Source organism: Marmota marmota, unplaced genomic scaffold, assembly GCF_001458135.2.
Source record: "Marmota marmota marmota unplaced genomic scaffold, marMar, whole genome shotgun sequence".
Classification (NCBI taxonomy): domain Eukaryota; kingdom Metazoa; phylum Chordata; class Mammalia; order Rodentia; family Sciuridae; genus Marmota; species Marmota marmota.
In genome coordinates, this window is record NW_025999900.1 from 66,820,402 (window position 1) to 66,845,310 (window position 24,909).

The 24,909-nt window shown below is 44.7% G+C and overlaps 1 protein-coding gene and 1 pseudogene across 3 annotated transcripts in view; one reads left to right on the top strand and one right to left on the bottom strand.

Moving 5' to 3' along the window:
• Cdc42bpb (CDC42 binding protein kinase beta) overlaps positions 1 to 24,909 on the bottom strand; it is a 95,969-nt gene that overhangs the window by 50,379 nt on the left and 20,681 nt on the right. For all 3 annotated transcript variants that reach the window (XM_015495970.2, XM_048799381.1, XM_048799380.1), the window contains exons 2-3: positions 7,206 to 7,297; positions 3,170 to 3,253 (exon numbers count right to left, since the gene is read on the bottom strand). In XM_015495970.2, the coding sequence (XP_015351456.1) occupies positions 3,170 to 3,253; positions 7,206 to 7,297 (176 nt within the window). The remainder of the gene's footprint in view (positions 1 to 3,169; positions 3,254 to 7,205; positions 7,298 to 24,909) is intronic.
• Positions 18,914 to 18,999, top strand: LOC125615423 (annotated as a pseudogene).

The following is a 24,909-nucleotide window of genomic DNA, read 5'->3' on the forward strand; positions in this document are numbered from 1 at the left end:
GATGTTGAGTAGTGTGTTGAGTGTGGTGTTTTTTAGGGGATGGGGGGGGAGAGAGAGAGAGAGACAGACACACACACACACACACACACACACGCACACGCACGCACGCACGCACGCGCCAGCCCTGACAGGCACATGGCATCTACTTAAAAGTTATAAGGTCTTAGACTGCAGTTGTGGCTCAGTAGTAAAGTGCTTGCCTAGCACATGTGAGGCACAGGGTTCGATTCTCAGCACCACATAAAAATAAATAATAAAGTTATTATATCCATACACAATTAAGAAAAAAAGGTTATGAGATCTTTGCCAAATTATAATAAAGTCTCCTCTTTATTGAACACATGACATAATAAGATTTAAACACACTTCTGTTTGAAACTGTCAAAACTTAACAGAAATGCAAGTATCACTCTCTCACTTGAGTTTTCTATAAACTTTCCTTTTCAAAACTCTTAAGACATTTTCCTTTCAAAACCAATGACGAGGTACACATGCCCCAATGTTACTAATTAACACATGACAAAGGTCAACAGTCAGATGTGGAGACAAGCAGCCCCCTTTGCCAATGTTAACCTTAACCCAAGGCCTGGCACAGAAATAGCTGAAAGACACTGAGCACTGGCATGCCTGGCCTCCTGTCTTCCAGCACACCCTCCACAAGGATATGGGGACAGAGCAGGGGGTCCTCGGCTAGATGAGACCATTGCTATGAGAGTCACAGCCAGTGCAGGAAACTACAGCACTGTGATGTCATTTCCACAAGGGGCTGCTCTCTGTGGCTTGGCATCTGCCCATCAACACAAAGAGAGAAGCTGGGCTTAAGCTGGGATCACCTGCACAGTGACCCATCAGCAGGAAATATACATATCATTCAGTATCATCTCATACAGACAGAAAGAGGCATACGCCTATAATCCCAGCGGCTCAGGAGGCTGAGGCAGGAGGATCACAAGTTCAAGGCCAACCTCAGCAACTTAGCAAAATAAAAAATAAAAAGGGCTGGGGATGTGGCTCAGTGGTACCCTCTGGGTTCAATCCTCAGTACTGAAATAAAACAAACAAAACACCAAATAAACAACAGAGAAACTCTTAGTATTTTTTTAATGACCAAAGAAGATGAAACAAAAACCCAGCCTAGTCTGACTATCAACTTACACAGCCTAGCAACTCTTCTGCCTGATCTTATTTCATCTATGTTTTTAAAAAGCTTTTTAATGTCAACATTGTAAAATGTAAGATTTAAAATATGTTTAATGATGAGGATTAGAAGACCAATTGCTTAGGACGACTATTCCATGTCAACACAGGCTTAAGCTCAGTCTGTTACCTGAACTCTCAGATAGTCACGACCACTTAGCACACCTCTTGTCTTCTCCGAGCAAGCCAGTTTTAAGCTGGGTCTGTATAGCCAAATTTGAGTGGAAGCGCCACACTGCTTTTTAAAAATATATATACATATCTTTTAGTCATAGATAAACACAATACCTTTATTTTGTTTGTTTATTTTTATGTGGTGCTGAAGAGGGAACCTAGTGCTTCACAGGTGTGAGACAAGCACTCTATCATAGAGCCACAACCCTGGCCCCATTGCTTTTTAAGACCTGCTCGCTGCCAGGGACACTGGGTCCAGCCGAGCACCTCCCACTCCTTCACACAGCACTAGCTGCTTTTCCCCCAAGAGAGAAGTGGCAGTGTTTGCCAAAGTTCCTCCAATGATGGGGAAAAGAGCCACACAGGGCTAAGGTGGCCAAACTAAAAGAAGCACAAGGTGAAGGAACAAGGATGAAAGAAGACACTGTGGAGAGGAGGAGGAGATGCTGCAGGATGTGTATAGCTGAAGCAGAGTTGTGGGGGGACCAGTGACTGCACAACAGTGGCGTCTCAGTCAATCCACATGGATTTACTAGCAATAAACAATAAATGGGTGTAACTGGCACAGCCGAGAAGAGGAGCTACGTGAGGACAGGGAAGAACACACCCAAACGAGAGCCTGAGAGGTCAGTGGGAGGCTAAAGTGCCACTGCACTGAGTTCTCAGAGGCCAGAAGCTCAGGAGAGAGTGGACAGAAGCCAGCCACTGTCACATACCCAAGGTGGCACCTACCACTGGCAGAACAGGGAAGAACTCCAAGACAACAGAGACAAAGTTATCTCATGTGTCAAGGAGGGTGTAGGTGGTAGACGAGGCTAGGAACCACAAAAGGACCTTCCAAAAGGTGGTGGTAGCCTGTGAAAAGGGGATGGCCCAGTCATAGAACCAAGTCCAGATAGCACTGGAAGCAGGTCAGAGGCTCAGGTGACAGAGTCACTGTCACAGGCAGCACCTTCAAGGAGGGGCACCAGTTATGAGAGAAGTAGAGAGTCAGAACAGAGCAGCCATGCTGGCTGCTATTGGTAGGAGGCAAGATCAGGACTGAACACAGTGGGAACAAGGAAAAGGCACATCAAGATGGCCAAGTAGGGGCTGGAGTCGTGGGTCACTGGTAAAGCACCTGCGAGGCACTGAGTATAAATATAAATCTCAGCACCACATACGAATAAATGAATTAAATAAAGCTCCATCAACATCTTAAAAAAAATAAAAACAAAAACAAAGATGTGGTGCTAGGGTTGTAGCTCAGTGGTAGATTGCTCACCTGGCACACATTTTAGGTGCTAGGTTTGATCCTCAATACCACATAAAAGTAAATAAATAAAATAAAGGTATTGCGTCCATCTACAACTAAAAAAAACAAAAACAAAACAAAACAAAAAACCCACAAAGATGGCTAACCACCAGCTATCCACATTTGTTTAGAAGCTCTGCCTTCCACAGGGGAATTCAAAACACTTCTGCAGGTAAGTGGGCTCTAGACTATGCAATTTCTTTTGCATGTGGAGCAGGACTGCACTAAATGCCTAAACCTCCATGAATGTTTCTGTTTGTAGACAAAACCTGGTTGAAGGACTCAAGGGTGTGCCCTCAGGCAGAGTGTCTGCAGGACACTAGATAGGAGGACGAGAGCAGCAGGAGTAGAGGGTGCAAGGAGGCTCAGACTTGTGAGGCGCCTCACTAAGCTGCCCAGGCTGGCCTGGAACATGCGATCCTCCTGCCTCAGCCTCCTGAGTGGCTGGGGTCCCAGGCGAGCCCTTGCCTTGGTTTACTTAGTTATTCTATACTGCACACTCACCTCTGCTCTTTTAAGCATCTCCCACTTGTTGAGGATTTTCATGGCATAAATTCGTTCAGTGTTCTTCATTTTAACAACAGCAACCTATAATACAAATTTGAGTTTAACCAAATTTGTTAATGGAACAAAAATCACATCTATGGTTACAGTGAAATCCCAACTGCCCAAGAGACCTGGAAAATAAACTGTCAAAGAAAGTAAAGTTTCCTATGTAAATAAACATTGCCCTTTCATGCATCCAAAATTAGCTTTTACCCACACCACAACTTACCTAGTACCACCTGGCTCTGTTCAAAAACTTTCATACTGAGCAATGGGTACAAGGAATTTCAGTCCTCTAATATAGGGCTATGCCTGTCGTTTTTCCTCTCACATTAAAAACAAACACCTTTTTAAATTTGATCAAGGCCACAGGTTCTCCCTGCACAAGGGCCCATCTGTGTGCTCCTTCCTCCCCACTCCTGCCCATTTCTACCTCTTTCCCATCAGCCTCTGCAAGTACCAGTTGTTCATCTATTCTTGCTTTACAGGGCTAGTGAGGGCCTGAAATAACTTGGCAAATTCCCTTCTTTGGGCCTTGGGTTACACACACATACACACACACACACACATACACATTCATATTTATACACACATTCATATATATATATACACACACACACACACACACACATATGTGTATATTATACACATACACATATACATACATACATACATATATATGGTTGTTGAAGGACCTTTATTTTTTATTTTTTTAAATTTATTTATTAGTTGTACACAATACCTTTATTTTGTTTATTTATTTTTATGTGGTGCTGAGGATCGAACTCAGGGCCTCGCACATGCTAGGTGAGTGCTCTACTGCTGAGCCACAACCCCAGTCCGGACCTTTATTTTATTCATTTATTTATACGCAGTGCTGAAAATCGAACCCAGAGCCTCATACATGCTAAGCAAGTGTTCTACTACTGAGCCACAACCCCAGCCCTGGGCCTTGGTTTTTACAACTATACAAGGGATAAGAACAGGACTGGCCTCCTGCACTGCTGGGATGATCAGGTGAGTTATTGCAGGGGCACACAGCTGGCTATCAGCATGCTAGCTGTCAGCCAGGTCCTTCCCAGCACAACTCCATCATCACCTCTTCTAGGAAGTCCTCCTGGTCTTTTAGTCCCTGCCAGCTCATGAATGAGCCTTCCACCAGTACCAGTGCCCACTGCAATGCTGCACATGACAGGGCACATTCCACCTACACCAGTCAACCACCCACTGGCTAAGGGCCCTCTGGCAGTCAACCTGCCTCCATGCACACAGCAGGCACGGACAAAGAGTTATTAAATGAAATCATCTACTTCCTGACCCTTCTACATGTCACAAACCACACAAGAATGCCATCAAGGGACTCGTGAGAGCTCACACCCCCTGAGCACTCTCCCTATGCCAGGCCGGGCTCTAAGCAGTCTACCTGCACTCTTACCTAGTCCTCACAACAATCCTCAATGGTGGGACATTTAACAGCCGCATTTTCCAGATGTGGAATTTGAGGTTCAGAGGCTTACATACTTGTCAAGAAGTGGCAGCCTCACTCTCAAGAGCATGCTTCTACAACTACCCTCTAACAGTGGTCATAATGCAGTATCACCTTCCCAAGTGACAATGAAGGGCATCCATGCCCTTATGTGTCTCCTGTCTTCCCTCTTCAGAACATCCTCTGGCCAGTGCAGCTGCAGTGCTCTGGATGGGCCTGGCCATCTCCTAAGTCTTGGCACCAGGCAGATAGGCATCGAAGTGTGCCACAGATGGAAGCTGGTGTTAATTTTAAAAGGCTTTTTCTGCCTTCTTACTGCACAATAAAACTCATACCTTATAGCATCAGCAAGCTACTTATCACCTAGAGATTTTTTATTTTATGTAGAGTTCAAAAGATTTTCCTGTGGCTCCTTTAAATGAAAATTTCCCTGTTGGTGGTAATCAAAGTCCCTGTCTGGGCGGAATGGAGTGGAGTGAGGTGTTGTGGAGACAGAAAGGCACTTTCTGGGGAGGAAAGTGGGGATGGAACCCACGGCACTATGCATCCACTTGGTACTGATTACACTGGCAAAGATGAGTCAGAATGCAAACTGCATACTTAGATCTGTGCATTTTCTATGGAATTATATTTCAATCTTTTTTTAAAAATTAAAAGGCTTTCTGTCCCAGCATACAATAAACCGAATTTGGCTGGCCGTCCTAGTACTGAGAAAAACCCCAAGCTACACATTAGGTGGGGCAGGATGCAAAGAAGCTGTCCTCTGGAGACTGGTCATTTCCCTGCCCCCACCCCTCAGAGGGATGGTGCAGAGGGATGGGGTGGGATGGGGAGGTGGGAAGACAAGTGCAGGGGAGAGTATTCTTTTTGTATATTCTACTAAAGACCTGCACATGATGTAAGGGTGTAATGAGGTTACTTTAGCAGCAGAAAATATTCATCAGAAATATTAAGGTGCTGAGACACAACAGGCCTATTCAGCCCCTGTAGCCATAGGAGATACTGCAGAGCAAAGCAGCAACCACGCTATGTACTGCTTTGCTTTCTTCCATGTCTGCACACGACAAACTATCCAGTCCTGCACAACAACTGCCACTGCCCACTCAGCACACATCCTGGTAATGTCAGAGGGCCTGGCGTCAGTGCTCTTGCCACCAGGACAGCAGACAGATCGTTTTCCTGTTTGGAGTTCCCTCAGTAACCACCAGGCGGCTCCCAAGCAGGTAGAGCCTAAGGTCAGAACAGGTGCAGACGCACTGAAGCCTGGAGGGACCAGGGGAAGCTGCTCAGCAAAGCTGGATGCAGAGAGATGCCCTCACTTCCCTCTCTTTGCTTTTTAAAGAAAATTCCAAGATGGCATTAGAGCAGATTATGCTAAGTGAAGCTAGCCAATCCTTAAAAAAACAAATGCCAAATGTCTTCTTTGATATAAGGAGAGCAACTAAGAACAGAGCAGGGAGGAAGAGCATGAGGAAAAGATTAACATTAAACAGAGACGAGTGGTGGGAGGGAAAGGGAGAGAGAAGGGAAATTGTATGGAAATGGAAGGAGACCCTCAATGTTACACAAAATTACATATAAGAGGTTGTGAGGGGAAAGGGGGGGGGAACAAGGGAGAGAACTGAACAGCAGCAAATGGGGTAGAGGGGGAAGATGGGAAGGGAGGGGAGGGGGATAGTAGGGGATAGGAAAGGTAGCAGAATACAACAGTCACTAATATGGCATTATGTAAAAATGTGGATGTGTAACCGATGTGATTCTGCAATCTGTATTTGGGGTAAAAATGGGAGTTCATAACCCACTTGAATCAAATGTATGAAAGATGATATGTCAAGAGCTTTGTAATGTTTTGAACAACCAATAAAAAAATAAAAATTAAAAATAAAAAAAATAAATAAATTTCAGATAAAGAGGAAAAAAAAAAAAAGAAAATTCCAAGTCATTTCTCAATTAACAAACTGATTTTTTTAAAACTTATTTACGTCTGTAAGAAACTATGGTCCCTTGCCATAGTTGCATGGAGGCGCACAACTGTAATCCCAATGGCTCAGGAGGCTGAGGCAGGAGGATCTTGAGTTCAAAGCCAGCCCTAGTAATGGCAAGGCACTAAGCAACTCAGTGAGGCCCTGTTTCTAAATAAAACAAAAAATAGGGCTGGGGATGTAGCTCAGTGGTGCAGTGCCCATGAGTTCAATCCCTGGTATCCCTCTCCCCCCAGAAAGAGAGACACTATGGTCCCAACACTATTGAGAGTCATTTGCCAATCATAAGCTTTCTTCTTCTTTTTTTTTGCAGTGCTAGAGATGGAACCCAGGGCCTCATATGCTAGGCAAGCACTCTATAATGAGCTGCACACCCAGTCCTCTTTGTTCTCTTCTTAATTCTGTCTTTCAGATTTTACCCATCCAGAACTTTCCAGAAAATATCAATGCATAGGTCCCCAAGAATATGAGTGGAGCTCTGCTGCCTTGGCCACAGAGGCAAACTGTCTAGTGAGGCTTCTCTTACCTCTCCAAAAGCACCTCTCCCAATTACTTTGATTATTTCAAAGTCCTCTCGATGAAGCTGCATGTCCTTCACCAGCTGCGTGAACGGTTTGGCTGTAAACAGAAAAAAAAAATAATATTAATAATTTAGTCAACAATTTGGCAACCTGAAAACTTAACTGAGGCATACCAAGTTATACTTTAAAAAGTGCAAAAAGTGTTTACTTTTGAAATATTCAATAAGTGAAAGGTTTTAGAAAGTCTGTTTATGCTAATTAATGTAAACATTTATTAGCAACCACCCTGCGAAGTCTACTAAAACAAATACCATCACTATAAAGATCTGTTCTTCTTCCTGGTCAAAGCCAGGATTTACCCACCGAGAGAGCAACTGACAGGTGTGTTAGGTATGCCTGTCTGTCCTGAGAGACAACTCAGCTGCTGGCCACGGAGCATGAGGTGAGGCAGCTCTGAGTGCCCCATATCTGTATTGCACAAGCCACAGAGCAGCTGGGAAACAGGAGGCACCTCCAGGATGATGGCAGGCCTAAAAGTGCCAGCAGCATCCCCTGTATCTATAAAGGCTCCCAATAAACCACGCAGGGTCTCTAATAGCCAAGTCTACTGCTTGGGTACTTTACTACACTGGCCATGTACTCTTTACCCTGACACCTTGAAAGTTGTTCTGTTACTATCCATTTTTTACAAATGAGGACACTGAGTCAGGTGTCTGTGGCAGTGTGCTAGGTTGAACAGTGTCCACTAAACTGTGACTTTAAGGGAAAATAAGGCCTTTCCAGATACAGCCAGGTTAAGGTAGGGTCACATGTTCAAAGAGAACAGCCATTAAGTCCAAAACATAAGAGAGAATGTGGACACAGAGGCAGAGGAGGGGAAAAGCCACGTGAAGATGGAGGCAGAGTATAGAGCAAGCAGCCTCAAGATAGTTCATGTCCAGGACCGCTGACCACCAGGAGCTGGGACAATACAGGGCAGGATTCTTCCCTAAAGTCTTTAGGGGGAGCACGGCCTACCCACACCTTAACATTGGCCTGCCTGGTCTAGACCTGTGAGAAGAAAAAAATCTCTGTCCTTTTAAGCCCTGTAGTAGTTTGTGGTAATTTGTTTCAACGGTTCCTAGAAACTCCTATGGAGAGGTCAGGAACAGGGTATGTGGCAGAGCCAGGTCTAAATCCATGCAGTCCAGGTCTTGAGGCAGCACTGTCTTGATCACTGTCCCTCATCTTTTACACCTGTCTTTATTTTCATCTTCAGGTTTCATATCCACATTTTATGTTAACTTCTATTTGTTCTATATATTTCTTTTTCAAATTATCCATTACTTCAGTTTTACAAAATATTACCATTGAGCAAAACTGGACAAGTCACATAGAATTAGTCACAACAAATCTAACTTGTTTTGTTTCTCTACCAGAAGAGAGCCTGGGAAGAGAAGGGTGCCAATGTGTGTGGTACATGGAGACACAAGCAATATTATTTCTTAGTATTGCATGTGTCTCTAAAATTATCACTCAAAAAATACGCAATCTGACATTTTCAGGGCTTTTAATTGAGCTCCACATTATTAATTTAATTCTGTATCTTTTTCTCCTTAAACGATTACTAAGTACCACTCAGACTCCATCACCAGTTTCACTGTCCCCAGCAACAATAGCAGGAGCAAGAGAAGGTTTTTGGTGCCTGTCTGGTGGTGAATTACCAATCCAGGGCCCACCATTGCCATGAATGACTACTGGCATAGAGTTCAGGAAAACAGAACACATAAGGCCTGGATTATTAAAAAAAAAAAAAAAAAAGTGGCTAGAACTTAAAAGGTCATCCATAGTTTCTCCCTATTTCTTTCAAATATCACCCAAAATAATCATTCCCAAAATTCCTAAAAGAAATAAGTCTTTTAACCAATCATACCTTTCATTTCATTGTGGAGAAAAATAGTCACAACAAATCTGACTTGTTTTGTTTTTCTACCAGAAGACAGCCTGGGAAGAGAAGGATGCCAATCAAATATGTCACAAGCCACATGTGGTACATGGAGCAGAAGAGCTCCCTGTGGCAGTGGTACCACCAGCAAGCACCCTGACTTTCCTACAAAACCCCCAAGACTCACAGCATTTGTTATTAGCTGTGGCTTAAACAATGCAAACCAGGCAGCGACATCCAGTGATCAAAGAAAATTCATCTATCTCTGTGCCATGAACCAATATAACTGGCCCATGTTCCCATTCTAGTTCTTGCTCCTAGAACTTCGCTTTGGGTTGTTTTGGTTATTTATTTGTGTGTGTGTGTATTTTGCTTTTATTTTTCCTGATTTTCATGTTTTATACTACTCAGTAATCACTTTAACAGATCCAAGAGCTGAATCGACACACCAAAAATTTTAAATCATGTGTCTACTGAACTGGTTAGTTTTTCTAGCTGGCACACACCTATAATCTCAGCTTCTTAGGAGACAGAAGGCAGGAAGATTTCAAGTTCAAAGCCAGCTGGGCAACTTAGCAAAACCCTGTCTCAGAATAAAGTATAAGTTCTGGGGATATTGCTCAGTGATAAAGCACTTGCCTAGTATGTGAGAGGTCCTGGGTTCCATCCCCAGTACATACCCTCTCCCTACCAAAAAAAAACCTCTTGTATTTGTGTGTATATTTTTTTTAGGTGATATATTTGCAATGAACATTTTCATTCATACTGATCTTTTACTATTTTAACTAATTGTTAGAATGAAGCTCTAGGAGTCTCCAAAAGGCACTGACGTATTTTATGGTCCCTAAACTGCCTTCCAAAACATAGCTCAACGCCATGCACTGACACTGTCCACCCTCCACTAATACAGCTCCTTGACACCTAGAGGCTAACACTCTCTCAGGTCCAGCTGTAGGCCCCATTGTGTCAGTCATCAAACCACATCACCTGCTCACTGATCACAGCTGGACCTTTTCAATGGTTGTATGACCGTTTTATTTCAGCTGTCAGACATAATAGCTAAAAATGCTATTCTTCCATGTTGTAGCCTCTTTTCACCTCAATTATGCTAGTTTTCACTTTATAGAAATTATTATTTTTAATAAAATTAAGTTGGTTCCTTTCTCACTTTATTAAGGCTTAGAAAGTTATCAACCCTTTGAAGATCTCAAATTCAATACTATTTTCTGCTGCATGGCTTTTTATAATACCTAACCCTTTAGGCCACCTGTTGTTTAAAGCACTCTGTAGTGGGGTAAGAAGTGCTGGCCTTGATTCTTCCTTTAGACCATCTGCACATATCTGAGTGGTCTTAGGAAAGTGGTCTGACTATTCACCCCTACTTGGGCAGGAGGTGGGGGACACACTCACTGTGGGGTCCAGGGAAAAACCCTGGCTTCCATTAGGAGACAATAGAGAGTCCTAAGTGTAACACTTGGTAGCTGTGCCATCTTAGAAAAAAGTCACTTGCTCCTCTGGGACTAGGCTTCCTCCTCCACAAAATGGCAAAAGCTCTTTCCAGGGACTCATCAGCAGTACAGATTAGGGAAGTTAACGACAGAAAGTAGCTTGCACCAGGGCTGTGACGTCCTTCTTTGCATCTCTCCTCTTTTCACATTAATTGCCCTGAAGTTACTTGGTCTTCCATGTCAAGCTTTTCTCCTATACCTCTGACAAAACACTTTTTGTTGCTTATACACTGTAACAGTCCTGAACAAGTGTCCCTGAAACTGGTAGAAGTGGATTTATCAGGGCCAGTCTGATAAAGAGGAGAACAGCGGAAACAATCTCAATAACAAAGATAAAAAGATTAAACTACAAAATCAAGCAAAAGGAAATCCACATGGATGAAAGCTAACTTCTAAAAATGGAGGCACTAAAAGAAGAACCCAGAAGGAAAAGTCTAAGGGAAAAACATCATTTTTAAAGAACACTTGATATTTTCAAACATTTCTGATGCCACAGTGACAACATTGTGCTGACATGTAAGTATTACTAAGACTGCAGTAGCTAAAGCCAGAAGAGACAGTGACAATGGCAGACCAACCCACTAATGACACAGGGACTGGGCGTAAGGTCAAACTAGGAAAGGTGATAAGCCTGGCCAAGAAAGATGGATGGGGTGCAGCAGGTGGAAAGGACAAATAGGGATGCTTCCAATGAGGCCATTGATCAGTGTCGACATGATATAAGGTGACCCTGCCCTCTGGGCTGGAAAAAGCCAGCAGACAGAAACCACATCAGACATCTGAACAAAGAAAACATGAAGAACTCTAAGTTCTTGAAAGAAATGAAAAGGGGCACACTAAATAATCTCAGGCAGCAGACGCAGGACCCACTGCACTCAGGATGAGGAGGTGAAGGAAGTGGTCGTACACACTTGGCAAAGGCCCTATAAAGCTGAACTCAGCCCCTGAGGATAGGGCAATACTGGCGAGTCCTAGAGTCTCTAAGTGCAAAGGATGGGACTCAGGTATCAAGAAGGAGCGCAGACCCTGGGTTCCAGAGGGGACTGTAACAACACTGTTCAACAAGTGTGGGGAAACTTTCAAAGCGAAACCGGCTGCCTAACACTAGAAGGAACTTGGCTGAGAGGATGAGGAGCTGCCAGGTGTCAGAGAGAAGAAATGGGGAGATGTGACCTGCCTCCTCCTGGACTTGCAGGCGCCTTCTAGCATCCTCTCTAGGCCAAGTTTAACAGGGAGCAAGGGTCAGAGAGCCAAGTGGGGGTGAGCAAAGCCAGGTGGGGGAGGAGAGACTGGTGTATATAGAGGCCTGATCAGATAAACACACAGGTGATAAAAGCCAGACTCCTCACTGTCAGAGAACAGTGCTACGAATAAGGGAGAAAACTGAAACCAGCCATTCAGTATGGGATTTGCATGGTTGAGTGTGTCCTCACTGTTGGCAATATATAGGTACAAGGAGAAATACACACAAGCATAAACTGGTATGTACACACACATGGCCCTAGCTCATCTGTCGAGAGCCTGGTAGGAGCAACATCCCAACAACAAGCACAGCCAGTGCCAGGTCTTGGTTTCTCCTTGGAAGGAAACAGAGCTCCTCTGGCAAGTCCAGAGCCCAGTCAGCAAAGTACAAGGTGAGCCTGAGGCACCCTGCTGTGCAGACAAGCTCAGTGGTGGCAAATCAAAACAAACACTGACTGATAGATCACAACCCAGCAAAGGACACTGGCAACCCAAAGGAGTCTGTACTGATAGCAAGCAATAAATTTTAACATCTGGTGCACAAAGTAGACCTCATCAAAACACCTGTCAATCACAAGTCAAAAGGGTGACTACATCGAAAGCTGACAGACACCACCTAAACTGATTGACCGAGTAGCCATCATCAGTAACATGACAAAGCGAAACTGACGTCATCTGACAGAACACAATAAAGAAAATGCAGCTTCACTTCTGTGACATTCCTACATGTCAGGTAACTCCACATTGGAGGAACATGCTCCAAAATGACTGGTCAGCAATTTCTAAGTGCCAAGGTCATGAAAGCCAAGGAAAGTCTAAGGAGCTGTTCATGCAGAATGGAATTCAGGACACAGACAAGGTCACACAGGAGGGGCCCTGCACCGATCCTTGGATCACACAAGATGGTGTGAGGAATCAGTGCCAGCCTGACACCTTTGAAGACTACACAGTAGCAAGCATCAATATGAAATTCCTGGTTTTTGGTCACATTGTGGTTATGTGAATATCCCTGTTTGTAGGAAACACACTGAAGCCTCAAGGACAAGCAGGTATAATGTCAGAACTCATTTTCCAGAAGTCTGGAGATGAGAACTCTTTGTTCCATTATTTGCAACTTTTCTTTAAGTTTGAAACTGTTTCAAAGCATTTGGGGGGGGGTGTTTAAAGAAGTCATTTGTTGCAAACTGTAAAACAAGCAGTAGAGGTTAAAGGTGGAAGGGGAAAGAGCCAAGCTAGCCAAGTGCATACAGAGAACCAGGTGGTTGAGGGCCAGGCTGAGCCCAGATGCCACTGGCTCCAGGATGGATGCGAGGGGGGTTTTCAGCCCAGGCACCTTGATGAAGGAGACTCAGTTTACTGAACTGGGAAAGACCCAGAGAGATGGCAAGTAATGGTGGCGGTAATGGAGTAAAAACATCACAGGTATTACTATGGTGCCTGAGAAGGTAGAGACCAAAGTGGGGTTTTTGTTTGTTTTTATAGTGAACTGCTGTCTTGTATTTTCACAAAAAGATCACTTTTGAACCACCAGCTTACATGGTGGGGAAGAGGTGAGGGCTGTAAGGGGAGAGGCATTATAGAGCAACCGAAGGGCATGCAAGAAGGAAACACAGTGTCCATCTTCTCTAAAGCCATTTTTCAGTCTGCTGACGTTTCATCACCTAAATCTAGAATCTGGGATGCTCTTCAGAATACAAATGCTACAAAATTTTATGAATTATACCCACTGGGGTGCAACATCACTTGTCATGCAAATATTCTTAAAAACATTCAGATGCAAAGCAAACCACAACAATCAAAACAATTGAAAATCATTAAGGGCTCATTTTAAATACCATTTATACAGAGATTCTCTTAAAATACAGACAATTTGGCTGGATGTGGTGGCTCCTGCCTATAATACCAGCTACTTAGAAGGCTGGGGCAGGAAGATGGCCAGGAGGCTGAGGCCAACCTCTGCAATTCAGTGAGACCCTGTTTCAAAAATAAAGTTAAATTTTAAAAAGCAATGCTCTGTGGTGCATTGCCTGCCTAATATGCAGGAGACCTTGAATTTAATCCCCACTGTGGGGGGGGGGGGCAGGGAGGTAGAGAAGACTACAAATATTATGGGTAGCTTGAAGAAAACTGACCAGCTACAATACATGAACTGGATTCTCATGGTGATAATGAACTTATAGATTATGAAGTAAGACCAAACATAACTATTTTAAATTTTACAAAGAATAAAATGAACTCTCCTTCACATTCTATCAACAAATATGAAATGATACTGGGTTAGTAAATATCTACCAGGCAACATGCTAAGGATCCAGACAGACAAGGCCCCTCTTCAGCTCAGAACAGAGCCAAACTGGTCAGCTGGCACCTTGCAGCTACAGTCACAGGCAGGCAGGGGTAGGTGGGGCTGCGACACTAACCTTTACCTAAGGCTTCAGGTGCAGCATCTGGTGCCTTCTGAAACACCCAGATACCACCTTCCTCACCTTTTTCTGGCTGTCTTCCTCACTGACATAAGTCCCAGGAGGGCAGGTCTACCGCACCTGGTTGTCCACCACTCCCCAGGCACCTGGCGTGAAGGTGGAGCTCAGTAAATACAGTCCACTGTGTATGCTATCTGTAACGCTCACAATGACCAACTGTCACAAAGAGACTACCTTCCCCTCAAGGAGGGCTTGCTTTTTTCCTATAAGAATATATTGAACATCTTGGGACAGTTTTCACCCCAAAAAGTTGAATAAAAACTCAACCGTAGCCCTGACCCTAAACCTAACCCTAACCCATTCCTTCATGATGCAGACCCAATTGAACTTCTCTTAATGACCTAAAATCTAATGAATTCAACACTCAAGGGTTACCACTGTCAAACATAATGTCCAAACTGCAGGGAAAATTAGAACCCAGTACTCTCTTCAAACAGGAAAGGCTTTGCCAGGAAGTGAAGGTGGAAGGAGGACCTTTTGATGAAAATCATTGTGAAATGAGAAACTGATGACCCCTTTATCTCCTTCTTGTTTACCAAGAAAGAAATAAGAGTAGATTAGCTGGATGGGGGCAGGATAGTCAGAGGAAGGAGGGCTGGGGCTGGGTCCCAGGGCAGCAGCCCACAGGAAGGCAGGAGAGATGTCCCACTTCCCTCTCTCCAGCTCCAGCTGTTGGCCTCCCTCTGGATTTGGCTGGACTGTTCCTCCCACCCCTGTCTCTTCAGTTCTTGCCTCAGCACCTTTGTAGTCACATCAATACATTTAGACTTGGAAACAGTCTTAAAGATTATCTGGTACAAATAACACATTTACCATGAAGATCAGGAGCCCTAGGAGCTGGGCTGGGTCTCAGTGGCACAGTGCTTGCCTAGCACGTGTGAGGCACTGGGTTCGATCCTCAGCACCACATAAAAATCAACAAACAACATAAAGGTATTGTGTCCATCTCAACTAAAAAAAATTTAAAGAATTTAAAAAAAGAACCAGGGGCCCTAAAGGTCACTGTCATGCAGAGGGCAAGAGGGACAAAAGTAAACTTCACTCAATGGCTCCCCACCCCTGAGAATACTTCCCCTTTTAACAGTCACTCCTGCTCTGGTCCCTTTAAGAGAGCATGTTGAAAACTGCTCAAAGCAGTAACCGCAGGGTTGACTAGAGCATAGGGCAACTCCAGGGGGACACCTAGAGAGGACTTAGTCAGGCCTCAACTGGCAGTAGGCAGCAAGGACCCACACTTGCCTGGTCCTGTGCTGGATCCTCCTGCAGAGAGATTAAGGCCAGAACACCACCCAGGGGCTAGCCAGGGAACACAGCCAGCAGTAAAATGAAGTGGACAGGTTCACCTTGCTGAATGCACAGCTAAGGCTCCTATGAGCACAGGCTGAGGGTCAAGTTCTTGGCCAGCCTGAGAAGGAAAAGCAAGCACTCCACAGACCCATTTTAGAATGAATTTACAGTTCCAAAACACATCCAGTTCTGGCTGCTGATAACCTACATAAAGTTTCTGGAAAATGTGCTCAAATTAAAAAAACAAGTTCTCTTGTTTCAATAACTAAGATGTTTTACGAACTGACAGCACTCTCCATCACAAGCAGCCAGGCAGTCACGAATGTGTCATCAGGAACCACAAGTTGGAGGAAACGGACTCTTCCAGAAGCATCCAGCAAAGCTCTCTAAATTCAAACTCTCCCACTCAGGCGGATGGCAGAACTATAATGCTTATAAGGACAGACATTAAATTTTAACTGAATACAACATGAGATTTTAGAGGACTGAAAAGAAAGCCCTTTAATAATATTCTGAGACAGAAGCCAAGTGGGGTTCAGATCAGGCAGTGAAAGTCCAACAGCCAGGGAAGGGAGGCTGCACCCAGCCAATGCCAGACTAGGAAACCTTCATTCCAAGCTGAGGCCATGGTGGGAGGATGGGGGTACCACGAGCCTCACTTACACTTGTCTCAAGACTACGGGGGCTGGGAATGCCTGATTTCCTCTTTGCCTTCTCTCAAACCAGACAGACTGAATGTTTCTCCATTCTTTCCCATTTGTGGGCTTGCTCTGTCATTACCAGAATAAAATCCTACGACCTCACCTCTGCCTATCACTCTGAGGTGTTCTGTCATCCTGTTGGAAGGTGGTCTGTCCCCACTTGAAGCCCCCAGTCAAAGAGGAAGCAGTCCCCAGTACTCCTGGGAACCATATGCAGCACTGCCCTCTGGAAGTCCTTTGGCAAAGCAAAGAGCCTATGCAAAGCAACATAACCTTCACAACATAAAGCCAGGTCCCCTGCTGCTGTGAACAAAAACACGTTTTAGTTTAAAATTTATTGCAGGGCTGAGGGTAGAGTACTTGCTTAGCATGTGTAAGGCCCTGGGTTTAATCCCCCAACACCACAAAAAAATTTTAACAATATGTACGTGTATTATGTATGTGTACTCACACACAAACACATTCTAAGTGTATGACAGTGACTTGAAGGACAGAGCCAATGGCATCATTCAAGTCACAGAAATGCTGCACAAGGACCCCACTCTTCTTGTTGCTACACAATAACGTGGCCAGCTTCCAGGCCACCTCTTTTGCGAGCCACTAGGAGCATCCTGTCTACCTACATCCTAAATGTAAGAAAAAGGAAAATCAGAAGTAAAGAATAAGTGCTAGTTAGCCAGTGGCTGAAGAGCTTAGAGAAGGTTTAAATAATTATTATTATGGTGTTTTTACAACATCTATTTCACTCTAGGTTCCCCAGACCAAATGTGGCAGACCTACAGTGTATCCCACCCAGCAGGGCACCTGAACTTAGAAGTCAGGCTGCTCCACTGGCAGCATCTCCCTGTCAGCCAGCCACATGATATGCTGCCAAAAGTCAGGCAGGTACAACTGCCCTGAGTATAAGGGGGTGGTTTTAGAAATGGAATGCCCAAATTCAGAGCAGTGGAGGCAGCAACACCTGGGAACTTGGGAGAAGGTGCATCTCCTTATCCTTCTTGGGACCTATGGCACTGGACCCCAGGAAGACTGTTTAACAGACCCTCAGTGTCAGCCGGACACACACTCACATCTGAGAAACTCTGGGTGAGGAACAGAGCTACCCAAGATCACCACTACTGAGTGGAAGGCACATCCTGTGCAGCAGGGGCTGGAGCCACTCCATCATTGAGCATGGCCTCTCTGAGGTTGTCTCCTCACCTGCAAGCTGGAGCAACAAACAGCCTGCACCTCAAGGATCTCACTGGGTGTACTCAGCTAGGTGATCCCCACAAAGTGTTCAGCTCTGTCCAACAGAGTAAGCTCTCAAGGATTACTGGGTCACATTTTGTCTGATCAGTTATGTTAGTAAATATGTCACATTTAACAATAAGTAAACAAACAGCCAATTCACCAAAGAAGGTGCCCTGGTTATAAACAAGCACCTCCAGGCAGGTCACAACACAGTGGACATGTAAGCACCACATAAGAACTGACACGCCATACCCTGAAAGGGCCCTATGTGGGTGGGCCCTAGGGGTGGCCATTGTTGAAGAGCAGCCCTTGGGCAGCAGGGCTACAGTGAGCATGGCACCTCCAGTGGGCTAGGTCAGGGGCAGGCTGTCTCTGATCCCTACCTAAATCAGCATTTCTACTGCCTTCCCACAGGCCCAGAGGTGAAGGTGACCTGCATCTGGGGTGAGGGTTCTAAGGGAGTGGCAGGAGCATCTTATCATTCCACCCACCATCACATTTCCACACAGGTGGCTACTTTCCTTGTTCCTTATAAATTTGGAACATGAAAGGTCACTGAAAGTCACATCTCTGCCACTGCTGCCTACTTCCTAGCCTTGCTCACAGGCTTCTCCTCACAGTGAGGCAGAAGTAAAGTGCAGTCACTGAAGCCATGGGTGGAAGAACACAGAAGGGTCTCTTACCCCACTGTTTGGGGGAAAATGGGGTAACAAAAATTTTTGAAAAAAATGCACATTTTCCCCTATAGTAAGTAGAATTTTAGATTTAAGAGTTTTAATTCTCTATTGTTTGTCTGACCTCATTTTAATGAGACAGGTCCAAAACAAGCCTCAGCAGTGCACAAAGAAGAAACAGTGACACCTGGATGTGGAACATTTCCCACACATGTGTACCGAAAGACCCAGAGCCGCTGGGCTGCCAGCAAATGAAGCCAGGAATCAGGGTGTGCACTGAATACGCTCCCCATCTGCCAGTAAGACAAGTAAGGCCCTGAGACCCCATTGCACAGAGCTGCTTGGCCCCAGGAGGATGTGACTAATGTGGGCCCTGGGCCCTTCCCCTAACGCCGTGGGCGGTCAGGATGCTCCTAGACAGGCACTTGGCAGGAGTGGCAGGGAACACAGTGCCCACTACCTACCGAGAGGGTACCAAGCCTCGCCAGAAAAGCCATTTCCAGCCTCCCTGAATCTTCTAAGCTACATTCTGCTTTTGGGATAACAGGATTACACCAGCCAGGACAGATACAAGGAAAAAAGTCCTAGGTTTCTGTACCCTCTAATGTAGGCCATGCTAAAATATAACTCAGCAAGAAACATCATAATTTAATATGGCATCATCGCTTCTCGGCCTTTTGGCTAAGATCAAGTGTAATATGGCATCTTGACTGTTTCTTTCACTAAAATTTTCAGGATGAAGTCCTTGTTTTTTCCAACACTGTTTAACTTTCTAAGGCCTTTCAATAATCTTTCTAGTTTTTCTCCAAACCACAAATCTCCCTAGCCCTCTTCACCTACATCACCCTTCAAATTCAACAATCATGAAGAAATGTATCATCTGGAATCACAGTCCAGTAGGTCAGGCTCTGTGGGGATGAACCCGGAGCTGCCTGCAGTCGCCTTCTTCCAGGAAGCGTCACTCAATAATGACCCAAGGACCTGCTTTCTTGTTCTTCAACACTGGAGCTGAGGAGCAGGCTCCTGTGCCGAGTTAGTTTAGCCCACAGTCACCGAGGAAAGCTCGCAGGGCTCCCATACCAGGCCCACCCAGGTTAGCAGAGGACAGAAGCAGAGCAGATCGGGAGCCAGACAAACACCAGAGCATCTCTAAGGAGACAGCCACAGGGGTGCATTTTATGGCATGGGAATTTTATCCCCATAAAGCTGTTTTAAAAAGACAGAAAAGAAATAAGCAGGAGGAGAGATTATATTTTTTTTAAAAGGGGAATGCGGAGGAGAGAGAGGAGGAAAAGCTTTGTGAGGACACAGGGATAGACCTGTGAGCAAACACCTGCAAAGAGTTCACATTTCAGTAAAGACGGAGAAGAAACATTAAATAGAAGGAACACATAGATTGCACAGGAAGGAGTTAGCCTTGCAGCTAACAGAAAAGGTGGGGATGTGGAATGAAGGGGGGGGGGGCAGAGTGGGACACATACTGCCAGTTGCCTGTAGGGACAAAAGCCATGGAGGTGGTGAGAATGGGCAGACCACCTGTATTTGAAAGGCAGAACCCCTAGGTATGCTGCACAACTGGCCCTGCAGTGTGACAACTACCCAGTGCACTGGTCTGAGTGACCAGGAGTGTGGAGTTAGCCACAACTGAGATGGGGAGGGAATCTGCAAGTGTGGATTCCCCAAAGAAGCCTAGGTACAGGGTGTACAATAGGGCTGAGGTCAGGAGCCAGAGTCACCCAGGGAGTCAGTAGAGATAGGAGAGACCAAGGACTAAAACCTGGGGTGCCTGACACCAGAGAGAAGAAGGAACCAGGAAGGTGGGGGGCTCCATCTTGAAGGCAGGTAGGGACTGAGAACTACCTACTGGTTTCTGCCATGGAGACTTGACAAAAGCAGCAGTTTTGAAGGATGTGGGGAGACAAAAGTCTGATTAGACTGAATTTGAGACTGAGAGGATGGAGTGAGGGCAGCAAGGGCAGACAACTATAAAGTTTACTGCAAAAAACACAAAGTGTTTTTGCAACGGCACACACCTATAATCTCAGCTACCAAGGAGGCTGAGGCAGGAAGATCACCACCAAGTTAAAGGATAGCATGGGCAATTTAGCAAGATTGTCTCAAAATAAAATTTTAAAAAGGGCAGGGGTGTTGATCAGGATGTAGCTTAGCGGTAGAAGGCTTGCCTAGCAAGTGAGAGGCCTGAGTTCAATCTCCAATACTGAGAAGGCAAGACCCACAAAGTACAGATGAGAGGCTTGCAAGCATTTTCACCAAATGTTTGTTTAAAAAAAAACCAAGGCATTGGTCTTAGAATGGAGGCAAAGTCAGTTCATTCCTAACCTGGCCAACTCAGACAACATCAGACTGGCCAACTCACCCAACCAAGCATGGGTTGCGACAGATCACAGTAACAAGCAGCTCATTTCCATGTACCTAGATGCCAACAATAAACCATCACATCAAATTCTAGGGTTTCAAACAAACTTCAAAAGGCCATCAGCAGAACATAGCCACCTCCTGAAGGGGAACCCTGATGGCCCTCAATCTGCCTGTGAGGGCATGTGAGCAGGTGGTGCCTCTCTAGGCACAGCTCACCTGCCATGGTTCCTGGCTCCCACAGCAGGAAGTTCTTTGGTGAGTAGCTGGTTTCCGGACACCAGTAGAACAGGAACTACACAGATACAGCCAATTTTTTATTTGGTATAAATCAATGGTTCTACTCATTATTTTTTCTCCCATTTTCTTAACTTTCATTACTTTGAATAAAAGTTAATTTTTTTTAATAAACATTTTTTTAATTAGTTGTCAATGGGTTTATTTACTTATATGTGGTGCTGAGTCTCAAACCCAGTGCCTCACACATGCTAGGCAAGTGCTCCACCACTGAGCCACAACCTCAGCCCAAAAGTTAATTTTGATTAAAAAAATATATATATTTATAAACACACAATGTTACTAAGCCAACTACTAGGATGATACGTACATATTTTGGTAATACACAGATTTCACAGAACACTAAATGTTGGCATTCTGGATCTTATATAGTGGAGTCGGGACTCTCATTAGTTCAGCAAAATAGGATGGCAGCCACGCTAAAGAGATGACTCTCTATAATTCCAAATCTTGTTTGGGAACTAGATAACTGGAATTGTGGTGACTGACTAGTTTCCCCCACATTCTACACAGTTCTTTTAAAGGATAAAGCATCATTACAGACTGTTCCCCAAAACAGCAGGCAGCACCAATGGGGGACAGGCCCCATCTCTAGAAGGGCAATGTGGGAAAGGAGGTTGGCCTCTGCGAGGGAATGGATGAGAAATGAAGAATGACCTCCTCCCTGCCTCCCAGCAAGAGGCTGGGCCATCCAAATATACATAGAGAAGTCCCCCATATCGGAAGGCTGGGACCAAAAGGAAGAGAACCATTTGCACCTCTTCTTCCCACAGTGCCTTGCGTAGAGAGGTCTCTGCTGCTAGATGGAGGATAGAGGAGCTCTGGGCTTTGGCCACTGGAGATCCATGACAGAATAAGACTGCCTCTCTTCCTGTTTCTCACTCTGGGACTGGAGACTTGCTAAATGTTTCTAGTGGACAGTAATCACAGGACTTAGGACAAATCACTGATAACATGGCATTTACTAAAGACACTCAACCAAGATTAACAGTAAAGTACCAGTTCTCAAAGCATCAGCAAATTAATATGATTCCAGGGCAATCTTCATTTCAGTAATCCAGAGAAACTTTGATAATCAAAAATGTATACCCACTAGTTAGGGTTAATCCAAATTTATAACATGGCCCTTCCCGTCTGACAGGCACGAGAAAGCAGGACCTTGACTTAATAAAATCTGCTTTTTACTCTTTTATGTCCCACACATTCAATAAGCATCAAACCCACCCCTTTGCTGATGGCAGCTACCACTTTCTGAACACCTACACTATGCCAAGGATGTCATGTACAATATCCAAAACATGCAGGACAGATACTATCCCTTTCTGAAAATTAAGCCAGCTGAGGAACACAGGCCCAAGTTCATAACACATAGTATTTTTACCCTTTTGTTATTTGTTTCATATACATATATGATTTTTATTGTAATATCAAGAATTTTACAACCGGGTACAGTAGCACACACTGTAATCCCAGCAGTTTGAGAGGCTGAAGCAGGAGGACCAAGAGTTCAAGCCAGCCTTAGCCACTTAACAAGGCCCTAAGCAACTCAGTGAAACACTGGCTCAAAATTCAAAAAAGGGCTGGGGATATGGTTCAGCGGTTGAGCGATCCTGGATTCAATCCCTAGTATCTGCCCCCCAAAATTAACTATTTTTCATGTTGTTCTTAACCTCCTATACTAGATAATCTATTATCAAAGATGTTTTTATGCCATTGTTATGAATTCAGAGAAGCACAGTGTTTTTCTACACAGTAGAACAATGGCCACTTCTCATTTTGAGCCAATCTTCTGAGGACCTGACAGTGGCAGTCAGTGTCCTTTCAGTTTAGGTGAACCGCATGGTTCATGTCCTTTGAAAACTGGTAATCCAGTTTCTCCTCTAAACATGACGTCTGACAGCCTTCCATTCCACATTTGCGGAGGCAGCTTGGGGGCTACCACAGGCGTGCCTAGGACCTAGGAGCTGTCCCAGGCAACACCAAGAGGAGGCGTGAATGTGTCTCCAAAAAAGATATACACAGGACTGTCCACAACAGCTCTGCACCTGTGGTCAGAAACTGCAAAGAACCCAGAAGTTCACCAACAGAAGAACAGACGCTCTGTGGTGCTCTCACGACGACCACTATCACCACACCTGAGAAAGCAAGAACAAACTCAAGTCATGCACAACAGGGCCGGCCATGTCTGGGAGTGTGGTATAAAACCAAGGAAATCAGACACATGGCACTGCACGATTCCAGTGCTCAAAGCACAAAAACCAGACACAGTCCAAAGGTAATTCCACAGTGAAGAGCTGTCTCCTCAACAAGGGGCATGAGGACACAAGGGCAGCCATATGCTAGAGTCATGGACCCTGCTTCATGTCCAACTAGAAACATTGACATAAAATGAAGACCTGAAACTGGAGACACTCAGAAGAAAACATACAAATCCAAAAGCATGAACAAAAAAATAACAGACAAGTCAGGCTGCATCAAAACCAAAAACATTTGTTTTTGAACTAAAATTACTAAATGTGGAAAAAAATGTCCAAAAAACACCATTAAGAAAGTGAAAAGACAAAATCAACAACAAAAACCCAGACATCTACCAGGCACAGTGGCACACACATATAATCCTAGAAGCCAGGCACCCCTGAGTTCAACCCCCTACTACCAACATACTAACACACACACACACACACACACACAACACACACCAAAAACTCCCAAAACAACAACCCAGACACATGTGGTATGGGTCACAGCAGATCTTACCACTGGGGGGAAGGTAAGTGTCACAATGGGACCTGCTTGGATACATAATTCTTTCAGTCATTTATTCAAAATATATTAAAGACATTTAAAAGATCTCACTGAAATGAAGAAACAGACATAAGAGCTAGGAGCAAGCTCTGGGGGTAGAACTGTCAGGACCGGTCCTAGGATAAAGGGCAACTGAGAGATCACCTGAGAAGTAGAGGAAAGCAAGGCAACAAGGTGCGACCACTGTGATGCTGCCATCATCCCAGGGGACTCTCTGTTCTGCTGCTTGCTCAAAGACCACTGGAGAAGCTGCTCTGGGGACACACACCCGTCTACAGGACACTCAGCAGGTGCATGGCCTCCGCTCTTGCCCGCCCCATGCAGCTATGAGCTGAGCCAACATGCCTCCAGGCAGGCCTGCACCTCCCATCTGTCTTCCTGCCACTTTTGCCTCTCAGGATTCTCTCAGCCTCTCAGGATTCACTTTTGCCTTTCAGGAATTCAGGACTCCTATCCTCAGAGCTCAGGGGCTGCCTTCTGCAATCACTCAAACACGGACCTCACTTGAATGAAGAGAGACCCTGTACTCCCAAGATGCTTCTCCAACCTCCTCCCCTCTGCCTCATGGCTGGGGCTTGTGACCCACACATATGGGGCAGAAGCTTCAATCTGAATATAAATGTGAATTCTCGCTTAACATGACTTTAAAAAAAATCCATTCAACTAGAAAACACTAATAAAAAGAAAAACAAGTTTATGCTGGTTATTTTTTTAAATTCTAGCTTATATCCTGGGGACCAACAGAAAGTCTAAGCTGCTAAACCTGCATGTACCAATCTTCACCAATGTTCTTAGTAAGTGCCCAGAGCCCAACAGTGAATTATCTACGTCTGCCTGATAAACTTTCTGAACTGGACAGCTAATATACTATAGTATATAAAAGCAATCATTTTAATAGAAATTCTTCTCTTAACCAAAAACTCCAAGCTTTTACTGTGTTTAGTGACTAGCTCTGTGTTTCTGCATAAGAAATAAGTGCATGGAGGGGAAAAAAATTTTTCTTCCAAAATTGTATGAACCTGCTAGAATCTAATCCACTGCCAGACACCTGAAGCTACAGGGGATAGCAGTGGCCAGACATGGAGGTAAGAATAAAAACAGTGATTCACAGCCCCATATCTAACCGGCTTCCAGGTGCTTCTTCTTAACCAATCACCAAGCATACAGCTCGGAGGGAAG